This window comes from Capra hircus, chromosome 3 (assembly GCF_001704415.2).
Source record: "Capra hircus breed San Clemente chromosome 3, ASM170441v1, whole genome shotgun sequence".
NCBI lineage: Eukaryota > Metazoa > Chordata > Mammalia > Artiodactyla > Bovidae > Capra > Capra hircus.
In genome coordinates, this window is record NC_030810.1 from 20,841,517 (window position 1) to 20,856,841 (window position 15,325).

Consider the following 15,325-nt stretch of genomic DNA (forward strand, 5'->3'; position numbering starts at 1 on the left):
GCATCTTGGGGAAGGAGTGGAGATTTCCAGGAACCGGGCCACTGCCACTTTTTGGTCTTTTGATGGTACCTTGGAACTGTCATGGAGCCTCTGGTTGTGTCATTTAGCTTGCTGATTGAGGAAAAAGCTATAAGAAAATAACCCAAAATACAGACAAAGATATATGTACAAAGATTTTCATCACAGCATTTTTATAATAAAAAAGAAAGAAAGGGGACTTCGCTGATGGTCCAGTGGTTAAGAATCCACCTTCCATTACAGGGGACATGAGTTTGATCCCTGGTCAGAGAACTAGGATACCACAAGCCGTGGGGGCAACTTAGCCCTCATGACTCGACTAGACAGAAGCCTGCAGGCTGCAGTGGACAATTTTGTGTGCTGAAGCTAAGACCTGACATAACCAAAAAGATAATAAAAAATTAATACATATTTTAGGAAAGAAAGAAAGAAAAGGCCTGCATGTCTAAGGATGGGGGAGTGGTAAAAAAAAAATATATATATGGTAACTCCATATACTAGAAGATTATGCAGTCATTTAAAATTTTTTTAACGGTTTTAAACCATGAGATAGTTCTTACAATTTTATTGAATAAGAAAGCAAAACACAAAATTGTCTATGCAGTATATTAACCATGTAAAAGGAAACTACATATGCCCAGAAATGAAAAAAAGGAAATACTTTAAAATGTTAGCAGTTTCTCTCTTGATGGATGCTTGATCTTTTTCTCTTTTTATTTGCTTGTATTTTCTACAATGACCAAATATTATTTAAACTTTTTTTTTTTTTTAACTACCCCTTCTCAGCTCCTAAATTTGGCCCTCTCTTACCATGGCAAGTTATTCGGACACCTGGGAAAAAAAAAAAAAACAACTTGATAAGTGACAGATGAAGGTTAGCAACATTTTTTGTGTGTATCTTAAAAATTCTCCCCGACCGTTCACAGAAAGAAGTTTTTTTTGTAACTGTCAGTCCTCCTTTAGAAAGAATTCATCACTTCGTCACATGAGGGTTTTTTTAAGTAAAACAAAACCTGGGAACAGAACAGAAACTTGTGCTGAACCCTGATATGCAAATGAACAGGCTAACTAGGATTCCAGAGGCCAGTGAAGTACCAGTGCAGAAAGGATACTCAGGCTGATGGATGCCAGACATCTAGGTAGGAGTACCTCCATTTCAGGTGTGAGATGCCTGAAGGAATTCCATCCTGCCAGTTCTGGGGCTCTGTGGACACATTCTGCCTAAAGGTCCCTCAGATAACAAGGTCTCCCTCACCGCAAGCAGTGGCTTATTGCCAATGACCGCCGGCTGGAAAGGCAGACAAGATTATGCTTCTATGACCTCACATATTGTACAGTCTCCAGGAAGTTTCCCTGCCTCCTTCCTGAGTCCCCAGAACCGCTCTAGACTGCATTTCTCTCTCAAGGAGCCATGGCTGTGGTGCTTTCCCTTACCCTCTTAGATCTAACGTTGCCATTGATGATGTGGCAGCTGGAACTGTGAGAAGACATCACACAGAACTTTATTCACTTCCAAGCTCTGACTCTCAATTCTTGAGCCTCAGCTTCCTGAGCTATAAAATGGACACAGTAATCTCCACAGCGAGAGTTGGACTGTGAAGAAAGCTGAGCGCCAAAGAATTGATGCTTTTGAACTGTGGTGCTGGAGAAGACTCTTGAGAGGCCCTTGGACTGCAAGGAGATCCAACCAGTCCATTCTGAAGGTCATCCCTGGGATTTCTTTGGAGGGAATGATGCTAAAGCTGAAACTCCAGTACTTTGGCCACCTCATGCGAAGAGTTGACTCATTGGAAAAGACTCTGATGCTGGGAGGGATTGGGGGCAGGAGGAGACGGGGACGACAGAGGATGAGATGACTGGATGGCATCACTGACTCGATGGACGTGAGTCTGAGTGAACTCCGGGAGCTGGTGATGGACAGGGAGGCCTGGCGTGCTGGAATTCATGGGGTCGCAAAGAGTCGGACACGACTGAGCGCTGAACTGAACTGAATCTCCACAGCACAGAGCACTGGCGCCCTCCGGGCACGTGTGCTAAGTCACTCAGTTGTGTCCAACTCTTTGCGACCCCATGGACTGTAGCCCACCAGGCTCCTCTGTCCTAGGGATTCTCTAGGCAAGAGAGAATGGAGTGGGTTGCCATGCGCTCCTCCAGAGGATCTTCCCAACCCAGGGACTGAACCCACATCTCTTATGTCTCTTGCATTGGCAGCCAGGTTCTTTACCACTAGGGCCACCTGGGAAGCCCACTGTCCCACTCCAGGGACTCTCTGTGGGAACCATTTGACAACTCAATCCTCACGTTCCTATAACATGAGTGTGCCCAAAGAAACTGCCAAGCAGTCCAGAACCACAAAGGAATGCTCCCAGGTCTAGCCCACTGGTAGCAGCACCCCCAACCCAGCCTCCCCACCCAGATCTCTATCCACTTCTAGCCAAGGAACAGCCAGCCAGTAGAGCTGGTGACACCCCTCCCATCTTAGGGACAGAGTAATTGCTGGGTGGGACAATAGGACCTCAGTTATTGAGGGTCTGTTCAGAGGTCAAAGGCATGCTGAAAACTGAACTCAGATTCCCCTCAAATGTGTTACTCTTTCTGATCCCTTGATCTCTGTCTCATAGAACAGCAGCACCCTGGGGACCCAAGTTAGAAATCAAGATCTGCCACTTATTCAATCTATCACCAAGTCCTATCGCTCCTCCCTCTCTCAAACCCATGCACTTCTTCCCACCCCACTGGTGCTGCATAATTCAAGCCATTACCCTCCTCCTCACAGGTCTCCTTGTCCCCACACTGCCCCATCAGGAACCTATCTCCTCCTGCCTCTGCTGAAAACTCCTCAACAGCTCTTAGAAAGGAAACCAGGCTCAGGAACTGAGTCTCCACCTTGAACATCCAGCTCCAGCTTACCTTTCTAATCTCATCTCTTTCCACTCCCTGCCTCACGCCTCATTTCCCCCAAATTCACACGTTTCTCACCCACCTGTTCCTCCTCACGCTGTCCGCTCTGTCATTAACATTCTTCCCTTCTTCCTCTTCCACCAACAAGCTGCTACTCATATTCTAAGACTCCGCTCTAATTTCCACTCTTCCAGAAGACTTTTTGCTCCCCATCCTCACCCCCAAACTAGGCTATGTTTTTACTGCTACAACTTGCTGAACACTGTTCCAAGCACCTTTGCTGTCCAAACTCGTTTAATCCTCAAATCCACGGACCCTGGCCTAGGTTTTCTTCTTTTTCTTCTTCTTTTTTTAAATCTATTTGGCTGCATCAGATCTTAGTTGCAGCATGTAGGACTTCGTTGTGGCTCATGGGCTTAGTTGCCCCGTGGCATGTGGGATCTTAGTTCCCACACCAGGGATGACACCTGAGTCCCATGCATTGCAAGGCGGATTCTCAACCACTGGACCACAGGGAAGTCCCTGTTATTCTTAATTTTACAGATAAGAAAACTGAGGCTTGTAGAAATTAAAGCAAAATTTCCAAGGCCAAACAGTAGGGCTGAAAACTAGGCCTTTTTTTTTTTTTTTAAATAAAAAGAGCTGTATTGTCCTTTTCTGATTACAAAAGTAACAAGAAAAAAGCAGACGCACTCCTCTTTTTGTCAATGTGTTGAGCATCCTTGGTCAAGGACGCAGTAGTCATTCAGTAAATGCCCCTCCTTATGCCTATATATACATGCTGATTTGTATGGATAGCATTTCCTATAAACTGCTCATACCATTCTGCAGGTCTGTTTCCTTAAGTTGGAGCCCCAGCACCCAGCACCCCCACCCGCCTTGTCCTCTCTTCTCCCCTTCCCCTAGCAGTCTCAGGCTCTCAGGCCTCAGATGTGTAACTCCAGCTTTGGTTCCCTGCGGGACAGTGATCATTCGAACCTGGGTCTTGGTGTCCAAACCACGTCTGTAGCGAGACCAAGCCACCCTCAGGCTTGGGGCTGCCCCTCACAGACCACTCACATACCCACCACGATCTCCACCGCTACACATGGTCCCGAGTCCAACACCTTCAAATCTCTCCACCAAAACCTCAGGCGCGGACCTGAGTTCCAGCTGCCCACCCTCTACATTCCTAGCTGGGTTCTTGGTGGTGTTCCAGACCACTGCTTCCGGCTCCACACCAGGCGTTCCGGTGCGTTAATTACAGCCCTGCTCCCACCCCCACCCCCGCACCCCATCCCACCCCGGGCTCCCACCGCCACCTGTATCCCAAGACTGCAGAGGAAGGCACCCCACCCACACCTCCACCCCGTTCTAGGCCCTGGCATCCCCGGGTCAGGGCCGAGGGAGACACTTCTAGCCCAGCTCTGGCGCCGGGTGCGTCCCACTTTACGGAAGAACGTCCGGGAATAATCCAGAGCGGATTTGCATCACAGCAACACTGGATAGGCTCACAGCCTTCAAAGCCCTAAAGCCGAGGAAGTCCCTCTCGCGTCACCACCCAGTGGCGGGATCGGAGGCTGTGCGGAAGTGGAAAGGAAGCTGCTGAAGGGAGGAGGTGTGCACACCGGCCGGGAAAGGTGGAATCGCTTCCCCTTAGCTGGGCCCCACCTCACACTAGGAGCCTGGGTCCTGTCGAGGCTAGGATTAAAGGAAAAGTCGGCGCCCTGGGTGGTGAGCGTCTAGCTGCCCCCACCCCTACTGCTAAGAGTCTCCCAGCCCTGGTCTCCTCAGATTGGCCCGCCAACTGCTTCTGGGCCCTGTATCCCTGCGGCCTCCACCTCTGTGACTGCGCACAGAGCGCAGACAGCCCCGAGCCTTGTATCACTGGGCATCAGACTTCTCTTCCTCATGGGATAATTCATTCATCCCAGGTGGCCAATCGGTGCCCCCTCCAGATGGCTGCTCTTGCTTTTCCTCAGCCAGGAATGTCTTTTACCCCTTTGCATCAGCTAAAACGTTGTCCTTTCTTTAAGTCCACCTTTAAAACCACATATACCTTTTCTTTCTTTTTCAAATTTATTTAATTTGCTGCACTGGATCTTTGTTGCCGCATGCAGGATCTTTGATCTTCGTTGTGGCATGTGGGATCTTCAGTTACAGCATGGAAAATTTTAGTTGTGGCATGCAGTATCGATATAGTTCCCTATCCAGGGATCCAGCCTGGGCGCCTTGTGTTGGGAGCATGGAGTGGTAGCCACTGGACATCCAGGGAAGTCCCCCACCTATACATTTTCCATGAGGCCTGTAGAGGTCTGTGCCCTGCCTCTGTAAGCTCCCAGTATACAAAATCTGAACCTCTCTTTTAGTCCTGACATCTCTGTTGGTGTATCCACCAAGCAATCTTTGGCAAGTCCTGTTCCCTTTCTGGACCTCAAACTCTTTTCTCACCCTTACAGTGAAGGATCCTTTAGATGACTCCCCCACCCCCACCAGGTGCCCCTAGTCCTGACCCTGTGAATCAGTGACTTCCTTATTTCTCAGCCCCCGATGATGACCCATCTTTGGACAGACCAGGGGTAGGTAGCTCTCTGAAATCCTTCCACCTCCTTGGAGTCAGTTACCTGATGCAGTTGTGCACATTGCTGAGTCTTAGGGATCCAAAAAGTGCTGGGACTCTCAAGGTAGTGAGACTAGTGCCAACATACCATGATGCTATCCCTGCCCCAAGCCCTGGAGGCCTATCAATCAGCTCCAACTTCAGGGGGCAGAGGCTAGCCCATCCCAGAAAGTCAAGAAGCCTCCATTCACAGCCCCTCCCCAACATATACACACTATCTCCAGGAACAGTGACAGCAGCCTCTCAACCAGGACCACTCTCCAACCCAACCTCCTCACATTCAACCCAGTTCAGCTATCTCCAATCTGAGCTGGAGCATACCCAGAGTTCCTAAGACAAGGAGTCTCAGTTCAGCTTTTTCACAGTATGAGCTGTCAGTCCTGACTGCAAACTTTTCTAAGTGGAACTTGTCACCTTTCAGAGCCCGCTGGAGAGACTACTTCTCTCTGAAACTCCGATCCATGGGCTTCCATTTTACCAAATGAAGCCACATGAAATAATGCTAATCTGAAATCACAGCGCTCAGAATTAAGACAGACCTGGTTGAGATTCCACTCCTATTGCCCTTTAGCTGAATGATTTGAGGTTATGTTATTTACCCTCCCTGAACCTCAGTTCCTTCATCTATAAAATGGGAGCAATGATTTATACACACAGGGTGTTTGTGGGCTTTGCGTAAGATGCCCAGTGATGAGTGTTATAAAAACACTCATCATGGACACTGACACATATAGCATGTCAAACGTGAGCACTATTTCTATTCTGTCTTCCCTGCCTCCTCCCCGAAGCTGCCAGACACTTTCTCTGGAAGCTGAGAATGGAGATATCTGAAGCTGAAACTGATCTGGATGAAAGCAGGACTATAAAATACTAAAAGCTGCACTTAGGACCCAATTACAGACTTCAAGAAAAGAGCAAAGGAGGTTTGGGGCCTAGAGAGGGGACAATATTTACCAAAGAACACACAGCAGATGTAGGTAGGTAGAGCAGGCCAGCAGGGAGAGGAAGGCAAGTGGGAGTGTGGGTAGAGGTCAAGGCTGAATCCAAGGACAGTTAGCTGAGCAGGAGGATCTCCATCGGACATTGCCCCATTTCCCATGCCCAGAAGCGCCTGGCATTTGCCTTTCTCTGGAGCCACTCCTTCTGGGTTCCTGAGTTTGCAGTAGTTTCCCAGAAATGCTAGGTAAATATCCCTGTTGTTTACTGAGTAACCAACCCCATAATCAGACAAGGGTCCCCATACAAAATGTTGCCTCAAACTTGGCTCCTTCCGTAGAGATGCCCGCCCCCAACAGGCACCACCCCAGACAGACGCCCTCCACAAGGTCCCCTATCAGGGCCTTGCTGGGGGCTGTGAGCCCCACCCTACAAAGTGGCTTTGTTGTATATCATGTTGCTCCAAGATCAGCATCTCTTTAGAGAGGGGTTGCTCCTGCCAGCAGCCCAAAGAAAAATGTAGGATACGGACTATTTTCTGTTTGGAACCTTTCTGGCAAAAAAAAAAAAACAAACACCAGCCAAGGGTCACCCATTCCAATGCGGTAAATAGTCTTACTAACCTTTGAAAATGTCCTGAGCCGATGTTCACCCCAGTCCTGGAGAAGCTGGAGGCATCAGGGCCAGTGTATTTTGCTACTTGATCTTTTCCTTAGGTTGTATTTTCTTTGTTTATATAGTTCCCCCTCTCTTCTCACTGCCACTTCACTCCCCTCACCCTCAGGAACCAGGAATGTGTCCTTATGAAAGAGGTCTGTCTTCTGTCTGGTTTATTGCAGGTGTGTTACCTCACCCTAACTAAACTCATATGTCCCAAGCTCTGCCTCCTCCTTCAAGTTCATGTGAGAACTACTGTGTGCGTCCCCCGTGGGGAATTCCCAGATTTAGACCTCCACCCTTTACTAATTGACTTCTCAAGACTTCCATCTCAAGGATACTCTAGCCTTGTCATCTGGGACTCACTGATGCCAGAATTCTGTGTTTCTAAGATGCTGTTACTTGCATTGCATCATGCTAGAATTCTGTGATACTAAGATTCTGTGACTATGGATTCTATGCATCCAGAATTTTGTGATTTTTGTTTCATAAATTTGTCACTGATATGATGACAACAGTCAGAGTTCACTTGGCATAGGTTTCTTGTGTTTGTCCTCCAGAGAATGCAAATATCTGCTCTAGGTTCTTATCTCTGAATTCGCTAAAGGCAGAGGAAGAAGCTAGCTGGATGGGTCAAGGGTAGCCTTCCTACTTCACCTGGGGCTGCCAGGTATGAGACATGCCCTGAGAAGCTCAGTCTTAGGCCCATGCTTTCAGTCCACCCGCCTCCCCCAAGCCTCTCAAAGAAGGCTGAGCACTGAAGAACTGATGCTTTTGAACTGTAGTGTTGGGGAAGACTCTTGAGAGTCCCTTGGACTGCAAGGAGATCAAACTGGTCAATCCTAAAGGAAATCAACCCTGAATATTCATTGGAAGGACTGATGCTGAAGCTGAAGCTCCAATACTTTGGCCACCCGATGTGCCAACTTATAGGAAATGACCTTGATGCTGGGAAAGGTTGAGGGCAAGAGGAGAAGGGGATGACAGAGGATGAGATTGTTGGATGGCATTACCAGTTCAATGGACATGAATTTGAGCAAACTCTGGGAGATGATAAAAGACAGGGAAGCCTGGCGTGCTGTAGTTCATGGCGTTGCGGAGTCAAACATGACTTAGCAACTGAACAACAACATCTGAGGGCAGGAGGAAAAGCAGTCTCCTTTACAGCCCTCCCACCCAGCTTCCTTTCCTCCCTGGACTGCCTGCAGGTCCAGGAAAAGAAAGTTTACTGGGAGACTGGCCTGCCCAAATGGGCAGAGAGGGAGGGTTAAGAACAGGGCAGGGAGCCAGTGCAGGAGATATGGGAGATCCCCAAGGGAGCCCTGCAGCTTTCCCTGAAGGTGAGGAAGGAACAGAGGCCGGAAGTGGGGGTGTGGATGAGGGCACTGGTAAGGGTGGGGTGACCGGTATTGCATTGTGGGGCTGGAGCTGGTCTTCCGGCCATTGACCCACTGGTGACAAGGGACCTCCAGCCTGGCGCCCTAGGGGCTGTCTGGTCAGCCCCTACCCACTGGCTCTGTGCTCCTGTGCCTGAGTCAGAGTCCAAGGAAACAGGAGTTGCTCTCCCAGGAGGGCAGGAGTTGGAAGTGGAGAAACTGATCCTCCAGAGCAACTTTCTGGGAGGGGCCACTGAGGCCAAGAAAGGGGCAGGAGTTTCTCAGTGTCACACCAGAGAATGGAAACTCTGGGCTCCTGAATTCAGCTCACACTCTCCAAAGGGTCCCAGTATTATAAAACACTCCTCCAATGAGACCATTTGGCCACACTCCATGTTACAGGATAGGCCCGCCTCCAGGCCACCTCCCTGTGGTCTAGACCTCTCCTCCAGCCCTGCAGCCCAGCTGAAGCTGCCAAACCCGATTTTCCAGTGGTTGCCCCAGGCTGGGTAAAGCAGGAAGCCCTCCTCCAGGCATGAGTCCTTCAGGCCACAGGCATCCCCTCCCCCACCTCCTGATGTCATCCCCTGCTTCTTCCTCCTCCACCTGCCTGCCATCTCCCCTGGGCTGCTCCAGCACTACCCCTCTCTGGCCTTCAGATGGGGAATACTGCACTGCCTCCCAGGGATCAACTGTGGGGAAGCTCCAGAGAAAAGAGACCTGAATAGCAGTGGACCGCCATGTGGATGGAGGGCTGGTGCAGTGTTGGGAGCACAGAATGGGGTGTGAGCAGGAAGCAGGGCTTGGTGGAATTCTGGAGGTGCGGTGGTTGCGGTGAGAGGCACAAGGTAAAGGGAATGTGTCCTTCTGGTTTCCTCAGGTCACCTCTGTGAGAGACAGACCATCATCCCGGCCTGAATGCCCTCGTTACCAACTCAGAGCCCTTGCTGCAGCTCAGGGCTGCACCTACGTGCGCTCTGTTTAATGTCTGTCTCCCACTGAGCTGCAGCTCTAACCAGGAAGAACTCCCACGGTCATGCTCGCTGCTCTATCCCCAGAACTTGGCATCCTCCCTGGCACATAGCAGGCACTACTGACCGAGACACAGTTTCAGATTGAAAAGCAGAAGGGGAGGCACCCTAGGGGCTGGAGACCAGCCAGGTCAGCTCACCTAACCCAGGCCCCTTCTCCGGGCTGCCATACTGCCCAAGCCTCCTCCTCTGGCCCGGGAGCCTGGTGTCCTCAGCTTCCAGGGAGCCAGGACTGGGGTGGGAGAGAGTGAACCGGATTAGCGATCCAGGGGGTCACCTAGACTAGGATGAGGGGGACCATTGGCTGTGGCTGTCTCTAGGAGCTTGAAGGGGAAGGAGAGTTGGGAACCTGGAGGGGGAGGGGCAGTGAAGGAGCTGTCATTGCAGAGGAAGCTAAAAATAGCCAGAAGAGATGATGTCATTGGGTTCCCACAGCTAAGCAACCCCCTCTGTCTCTCTCTCTCTCTCACACGCACACACACACACATACACGTGTGCATGCACACACACACATCCACACACAATCTCACAGCCCCAGATTCACCCGTACACACTCTCTCTTGCATAGGGGAAGGGAGGCTTCTGGGTCCCAGGGCCACAGAGGCAGGGAAGCCTGCTGAGTGTGTTTTCAGGAGTGTGTGCCTGTGTTGGCGTGAGCAGGATTGCAGATGTCGGTCTACATGCCCGCGTGCTGCAACCAGGTGCATGCATGTGTGTGTGTGCTCATTTGTAGGCGTGTGTGTGTGTTGTTACCTGTGTCAGGTGGGAAGGTTTATAGTATTTGTGTCAGTGCATATATCTGTTTATAGGGGTGTACTTGGCGTGTACCTGCATGCAGGTGTGAATTTGTTGCATTGTTTATCTGTATCAGTTGTGTTTATACGTCTGCATGTGTTCCTGGACTGTGTCACACGTCTTTATATGTGTGGGCATCCTTGCAGGCTTTGGGCACTAGCTAGTCAGCCTCCGGCTCTGACTCGGGGTTCAGCACCTTCCCCCACACCCTGAGAAGCCTCATCCTCCACCAGTGCAGTCTGGACACGATGTGTCAGTGAGTTCTCTGCCCCGCTCCTCCTCTCAGGTCCCAGTGTCTGGCAAGCCCTGGAGTGGAGGAAAGCAGACACAATTCATTTTCTCCTCACAGGCTTCCCAGGGGGCCAGGCCAGAGGTCTCACAGTCCTCTCCCACCCCCGCCCTCCTGGAACTGGAGCCAGACCTCGGGACACTGGGACACTCACTCACTTGTGCATAAAGTGACACATGAGAGACAGTCCCTGCCTCTGAGACACAAACTCCACAGAGACACACCCCGCAGAAACCCAGTTACACCCGATGACACATGGGCGCACACGCAGAAATCCAAATGGAAAATCCCCAGGCCTGAGTGCTCAGCACCCTCCCCCTTCCTGGATGCTAACTCAGTCTCGCCCCACCCCTAAAGGCCCCAGCTCAGCTGTCAGTCCGGGAAAATACCGACCTCAGAGAACGGCTGTGGGGGCTGAGGGTGGTGTACCCCCTTGGAAGCTAACCCTTTCCTACTTCCGGGTGACCCCCACCCCCCTCCTGGCCTTCATTCCTCCTGCCTCCCTGGCCCATTCATACCCTCACACACACCTTGACACACACAGCTGGCCACGGAGACACATTCATCGCAAAGGCACACTTAGCCACGTCTGCTTCAACCTCCATTCTCTCCGTCTCACTCACACTGACCCTCACAGGCACTCAGAGGCACGCACCTCACACTCAGACACTCATTACCCTGGAGCAGTGCAATCTGTCTTTCATGCCTTCTTTTTCTGATTTATGCCTCTACTCTTCTCCCCAACGACCCAGGTCCCTATACCTTCCAAGATGTCTACGGAGACCCTTTTCCCTGTTCTGATGGGAGTGCAAGGCAGGAAGGACCCCCACCTCATAGGCCAGAGCAAAAGCTGAGGCCAAAGACGGTATGTGTTGCTGACCTTGTACTATCCTTCCAGTGTCTTCTGTGATGCCTGCTGCTGCCGCTGAAGCCTGTCCCTGGGAGCATTCAGCCCTAGCCCTGCCCTCATACCCTCCATAGTCAGATGGAAGCACCTGGGAGTGGAGGAAAGTAGTTGGAGCAGAAAGGACTGTATTTGTCTGCTGTTCACAGCCCGTGGCCCTGAGGAGATGAAGGTCTGGAGCCAGCCAAGCTTCTGGACTAGTTTCTGGATGTTTCTAGAGGATCAGAAAGCTGCCAGGTTGACAGAGGTATCTGAGAACTGAGGAGAGAAGGGAGAGGAAAAGAGTGAGGAAGCTCCGCTGCTCTTAGATTCTCCCGTTTCCCCAAGCCGTCCACTTCAGCCAACACGTCCCCCTCCGTTACGGCGCTCAGACTCTGGGTGCTAGAGTGCCTGCACAGGCCTCATGTGGGTAGGACTTCAGGGGCCCTGTTCTCCTCCCCCACCGACCCCACCCTGGCTCAGGCCCTCAACCTACCTTGCGGCGGAAGGATCAACACCCTGGTGGTGGCAGTTTGGATGTCGTTGATATCCGTGGCCACAGTGGCAAGATTGGTGGTTACAGTGGTGCCAGCTGGGCCTTGCCGTTTCTGCCGGTACCTTCTGCGGCTACACTTGAACATCTTGGGAAAGCGGGGCCGAGGCCAACCCACGCCTGGCCTGCGGTAGGGGGAAATTAAGCCCCGGGGCCGAGGGGCACGGACAAGCTGAGAAGGCCCCATGGGCGCAGTGAGCTTCTATAAGGTGCCTGATGGTGTTACTGGCCAGGGTAACACGGCCTCTATGACATACAGAGCTTGTGTATGAGTGATGCTCTTTATTACAGAGCCTGGGCCCCAGCCGCTCCCTAAGGGTCTGACTCCCCCACAATTCCCTCCAGGGATCCAGCCCCAGAGACAGAAAACTTCAGTTTAGCCCCTTGGGAAAGGAACTCTGAGTAAAAAATTCACTCCCTCACCTTTTCACTCATCCAATGTTAATAATATTAACATTGTTTACTGAGCACTTACTATGTGCCAAATATGGTACCAAGTCCTTCACAAACATTACCTCATCTAATCCCACAACAACCCTACAAGGAGATTCTATCATTATTCCTATTTCATTATTTGTGGTTCAGTTCAGTTCAGTCACTCAGTAGTGTCCAACTCTTTGTGATCCCATGGACTGCAGCACACCAGGCCTCCCTGTCCATCACCAACTCCCAGAGTTTACTCAAACTCATGTCCATTGAGTCAGTGATGCCATCCAACCATCTCATCCTCTGTCATCCCCTTTCCTCCTGCCCCCAATCTTTCTCAGCATCAGGGTCTTTTCCAATGAGTCAGTTCTTTGCATCAGGTGGCCAAATTATTGGAGTTTCAGCTTTAGCATCAGTCCTTCCAATGAATATTCAGGACTGATTTCCTTTAGGATTGACTGGTTGGATCTCCTTGCAGTCCAAGGGACTCTCAAGAGTCTTCTCCAACACCACACTTCAAAAGCATCAATTCTTCAGTGCTCAGCTTTCTTTATAGTCCAACTCTCACATCCACACATGACTACTGGAAAAGCCATAGCTTTGACTAGACAGACCTTTGTTGACAAAGCAATGTCTCTGCTTTTCAATATGCTGTCTAGGTTGGTCATAATTTTTTTTCCAAGGAGCAAGCGTCTTCTAATTTCATTATTTGTGGTAGTTATGTTCTAATAAATCACCACAATCACGGTATTAGCAAATATTTAGCCAATGCTTCCAGGAGAAATACAGGATTAGATTCATACCAAGCTCTGGTCACAATATCTTGTCAACTCACCAATAACCTAATTTATGTGTGTTTCTATTAAAGGTGCTTCATTTAAAATATATTGATGTCATTAACATTGAACTCATAGCCAATAGCTCTATAACATGTACCTGAATAAAGTTTATCCAACACAAGTATTTTCTTCACAAGGCACATGACAGTCTTCTTGTACTTAGGAACACTAGAGAGCACTTCAGTATTATGCTGGAGCAGGGTATTTAATAGCAAAATCACCAACGAAAAGCACAGAAGTGCAAAAAAGTGACAGACAATAAGTAGGCCACAAAAAGAACACTTGTTTATATTATGAGAGCCGAAACAAGAAAGCAGAGCATCCCCTTGTTCAACCTCATCAGAGAACAAGCATGTTACACAACTTGAATTTTTTTGCTGCTCTACATACAGACATGGATGACCACTAAAGTGCCATGAGTGTGCTCTGGACTTACAGATCATTTTGCGAGCAGGTAAATTCACAGATGTGAAATCCATGAATGATGAAAATCGACTGTACAAGGAAACCGAGGCTTAGTTGAGTGAAGTCACACAACTAGAGGCAGGCAAGGATTCAGATCTGGAATGGCCAAGGTCCAAAGCCCAGACATTTAACTCCTGCTATTCTGCAGTCAAGGCTTCCCAAGTGGCTCAGCGGTAAAGAATCCATCTGTCATTGCAGGAGACACTGGGTTCAATCCCTGGGTTGGGAAGATCCCCTGGAGGAGGAAATGGTAACCCACTCCAGTATTCTTGCCTGGAGAATCCCAAGGACAGAGGAGCCCGGTGGGCTACAACCCGTGGGGTCACAATTGGACACGACTGAGCAACTGAGCACACAGCACATTCTGGATTCATTCATTCATTCATTCATTCATTCAGAAATGTGCACTTAACTTTCTGTATCTCTCTTTCCCCCTACTGAAAAAGCAGATGAAAACAGACTCTTATAGGATTATTGTGAAAGGTGAAAAAAAAACCTACGATATAAGTTACACATTGAAAACATGATCTGTACAAATATTCACGTTAACAGCCTTCCTCTCTTTCCTGTCTCTTCAGCTGCCTCCTCCCATTATAAAAACAAATTAAAAATCTTCCACCCCACACCCCCTCTGGCTGTGACTCTCTTTGTTCTGAACTTTTCACTCTGTGGTCATTCGCTTATGTCCCAGAATGGGAAGAAAAATCTCATTTTTAATCTCATCTTAAAACCCTGTAACTATCCTGTTATACAGACCAGGAAATAGAGGCTCAAACCCAAGTCTAAGAAATGCCCCCAGGGTCACACAGCTAATAAGCAACAGAACCAGGATTGGAGCACTTGGCTTGAGTGACTTAAAAGCCAAAGCTTTCCCAGCAGCTCAACATCAGCAGCCGGGAAAGGACTCGTGAAGATGGGGATAACAGAGCTGCAGAGCTTTCAGGGGAGGGCAGCGCTTTTGTGGGACCATGGTGCCCTCTGCTGGTAGGAATGGAAGGGGTGTATACAGAATGCTGAGAGGACAGAGGAGAGAAAAAGTGTGGGGAGGGAGGAAAGACGCAGAGAGAGAAAAGATGGGTTGAAGTTTCGTGGAGGGAGAAAGAGGAAGAGTCGTTTGTTTGCCACTCAGAGGAGGGGAAGAAAATGCCAAGCCTGGTCACTTCCTTGAAAGCATGTGTGGGCATGCCTGCCTGAGTGTGTGGGGTGTGTGTGTGTGTGTGTGTGTGTGTGTGTGTGAGAGAGAGAGAGAGAGTTTCAGGATGTATCTCAGATGTTGCTCTGCGGACTGTCGCTAGGAGCCAGCCCACACGGAGTTCACAGGTGTGTGTGCCTATGCAAGTGTGCATTGCGTGTGTGGGTGTGAGTATACAGCTTGGGCAGGCGTGTGTACCTGCGAGCATGTAGGATGTGTCCGGCCGACTCGGCAGGTGCAGGTTAGGAAGCAGCTGTGCCTTGCTGTGGAAGGTACACGGTTCTAGGGGGCTGCTCGCCTCAGCCCCAGACAGCTGTCTTACTCAGATCAGGAGGGGCGTTGTTGTGCTTGGCGTTGCCAGGCGG

At 49.9% G+C, this 15,325-nt stretch overlaps 1 protein-coding gene across 1 annotated transcript; it reads right to left on the reverse strand.

Moving 5' to 3' along the window:
• LOC102179062 lies at positions 9,776-12,581 on the reverse strand. Its single transcript, XM_018046490.1, has 2 exons — positions 11,982-12,581; positions 9,776-9,867 (listed from the first exon to the last, which is right to left on the reverse strand). Exons 1-2 carry the CDS (start codon positions 12,223-12,225, stop codon positions 9,776-9,778), a joined length of 336 nt encoding a protein of 111 aa, XP_017901979.1. The 5' UTR covers positions 12,226-12,581.

What these genes read in the sequence shown, in the direction of transcription:
- LOC102179062 (XM_018046490.1), bottom strand. Translation starts at nt 12,225, where the DNA reads ATGGGGCCTTCTCAGCTTGTCCGTGCCCCTCGGCCCCGGGGCTTAATT. An exon ending in GTTGATCCTTCCGCCGCAAG is followed by an intron (nt 9,868 to 11,981) that starts GTAGGTTGAGGG and finishes CTCCCCCTCCAG; the next exon opens with GTTCCCAACTCTCCTTCCCC.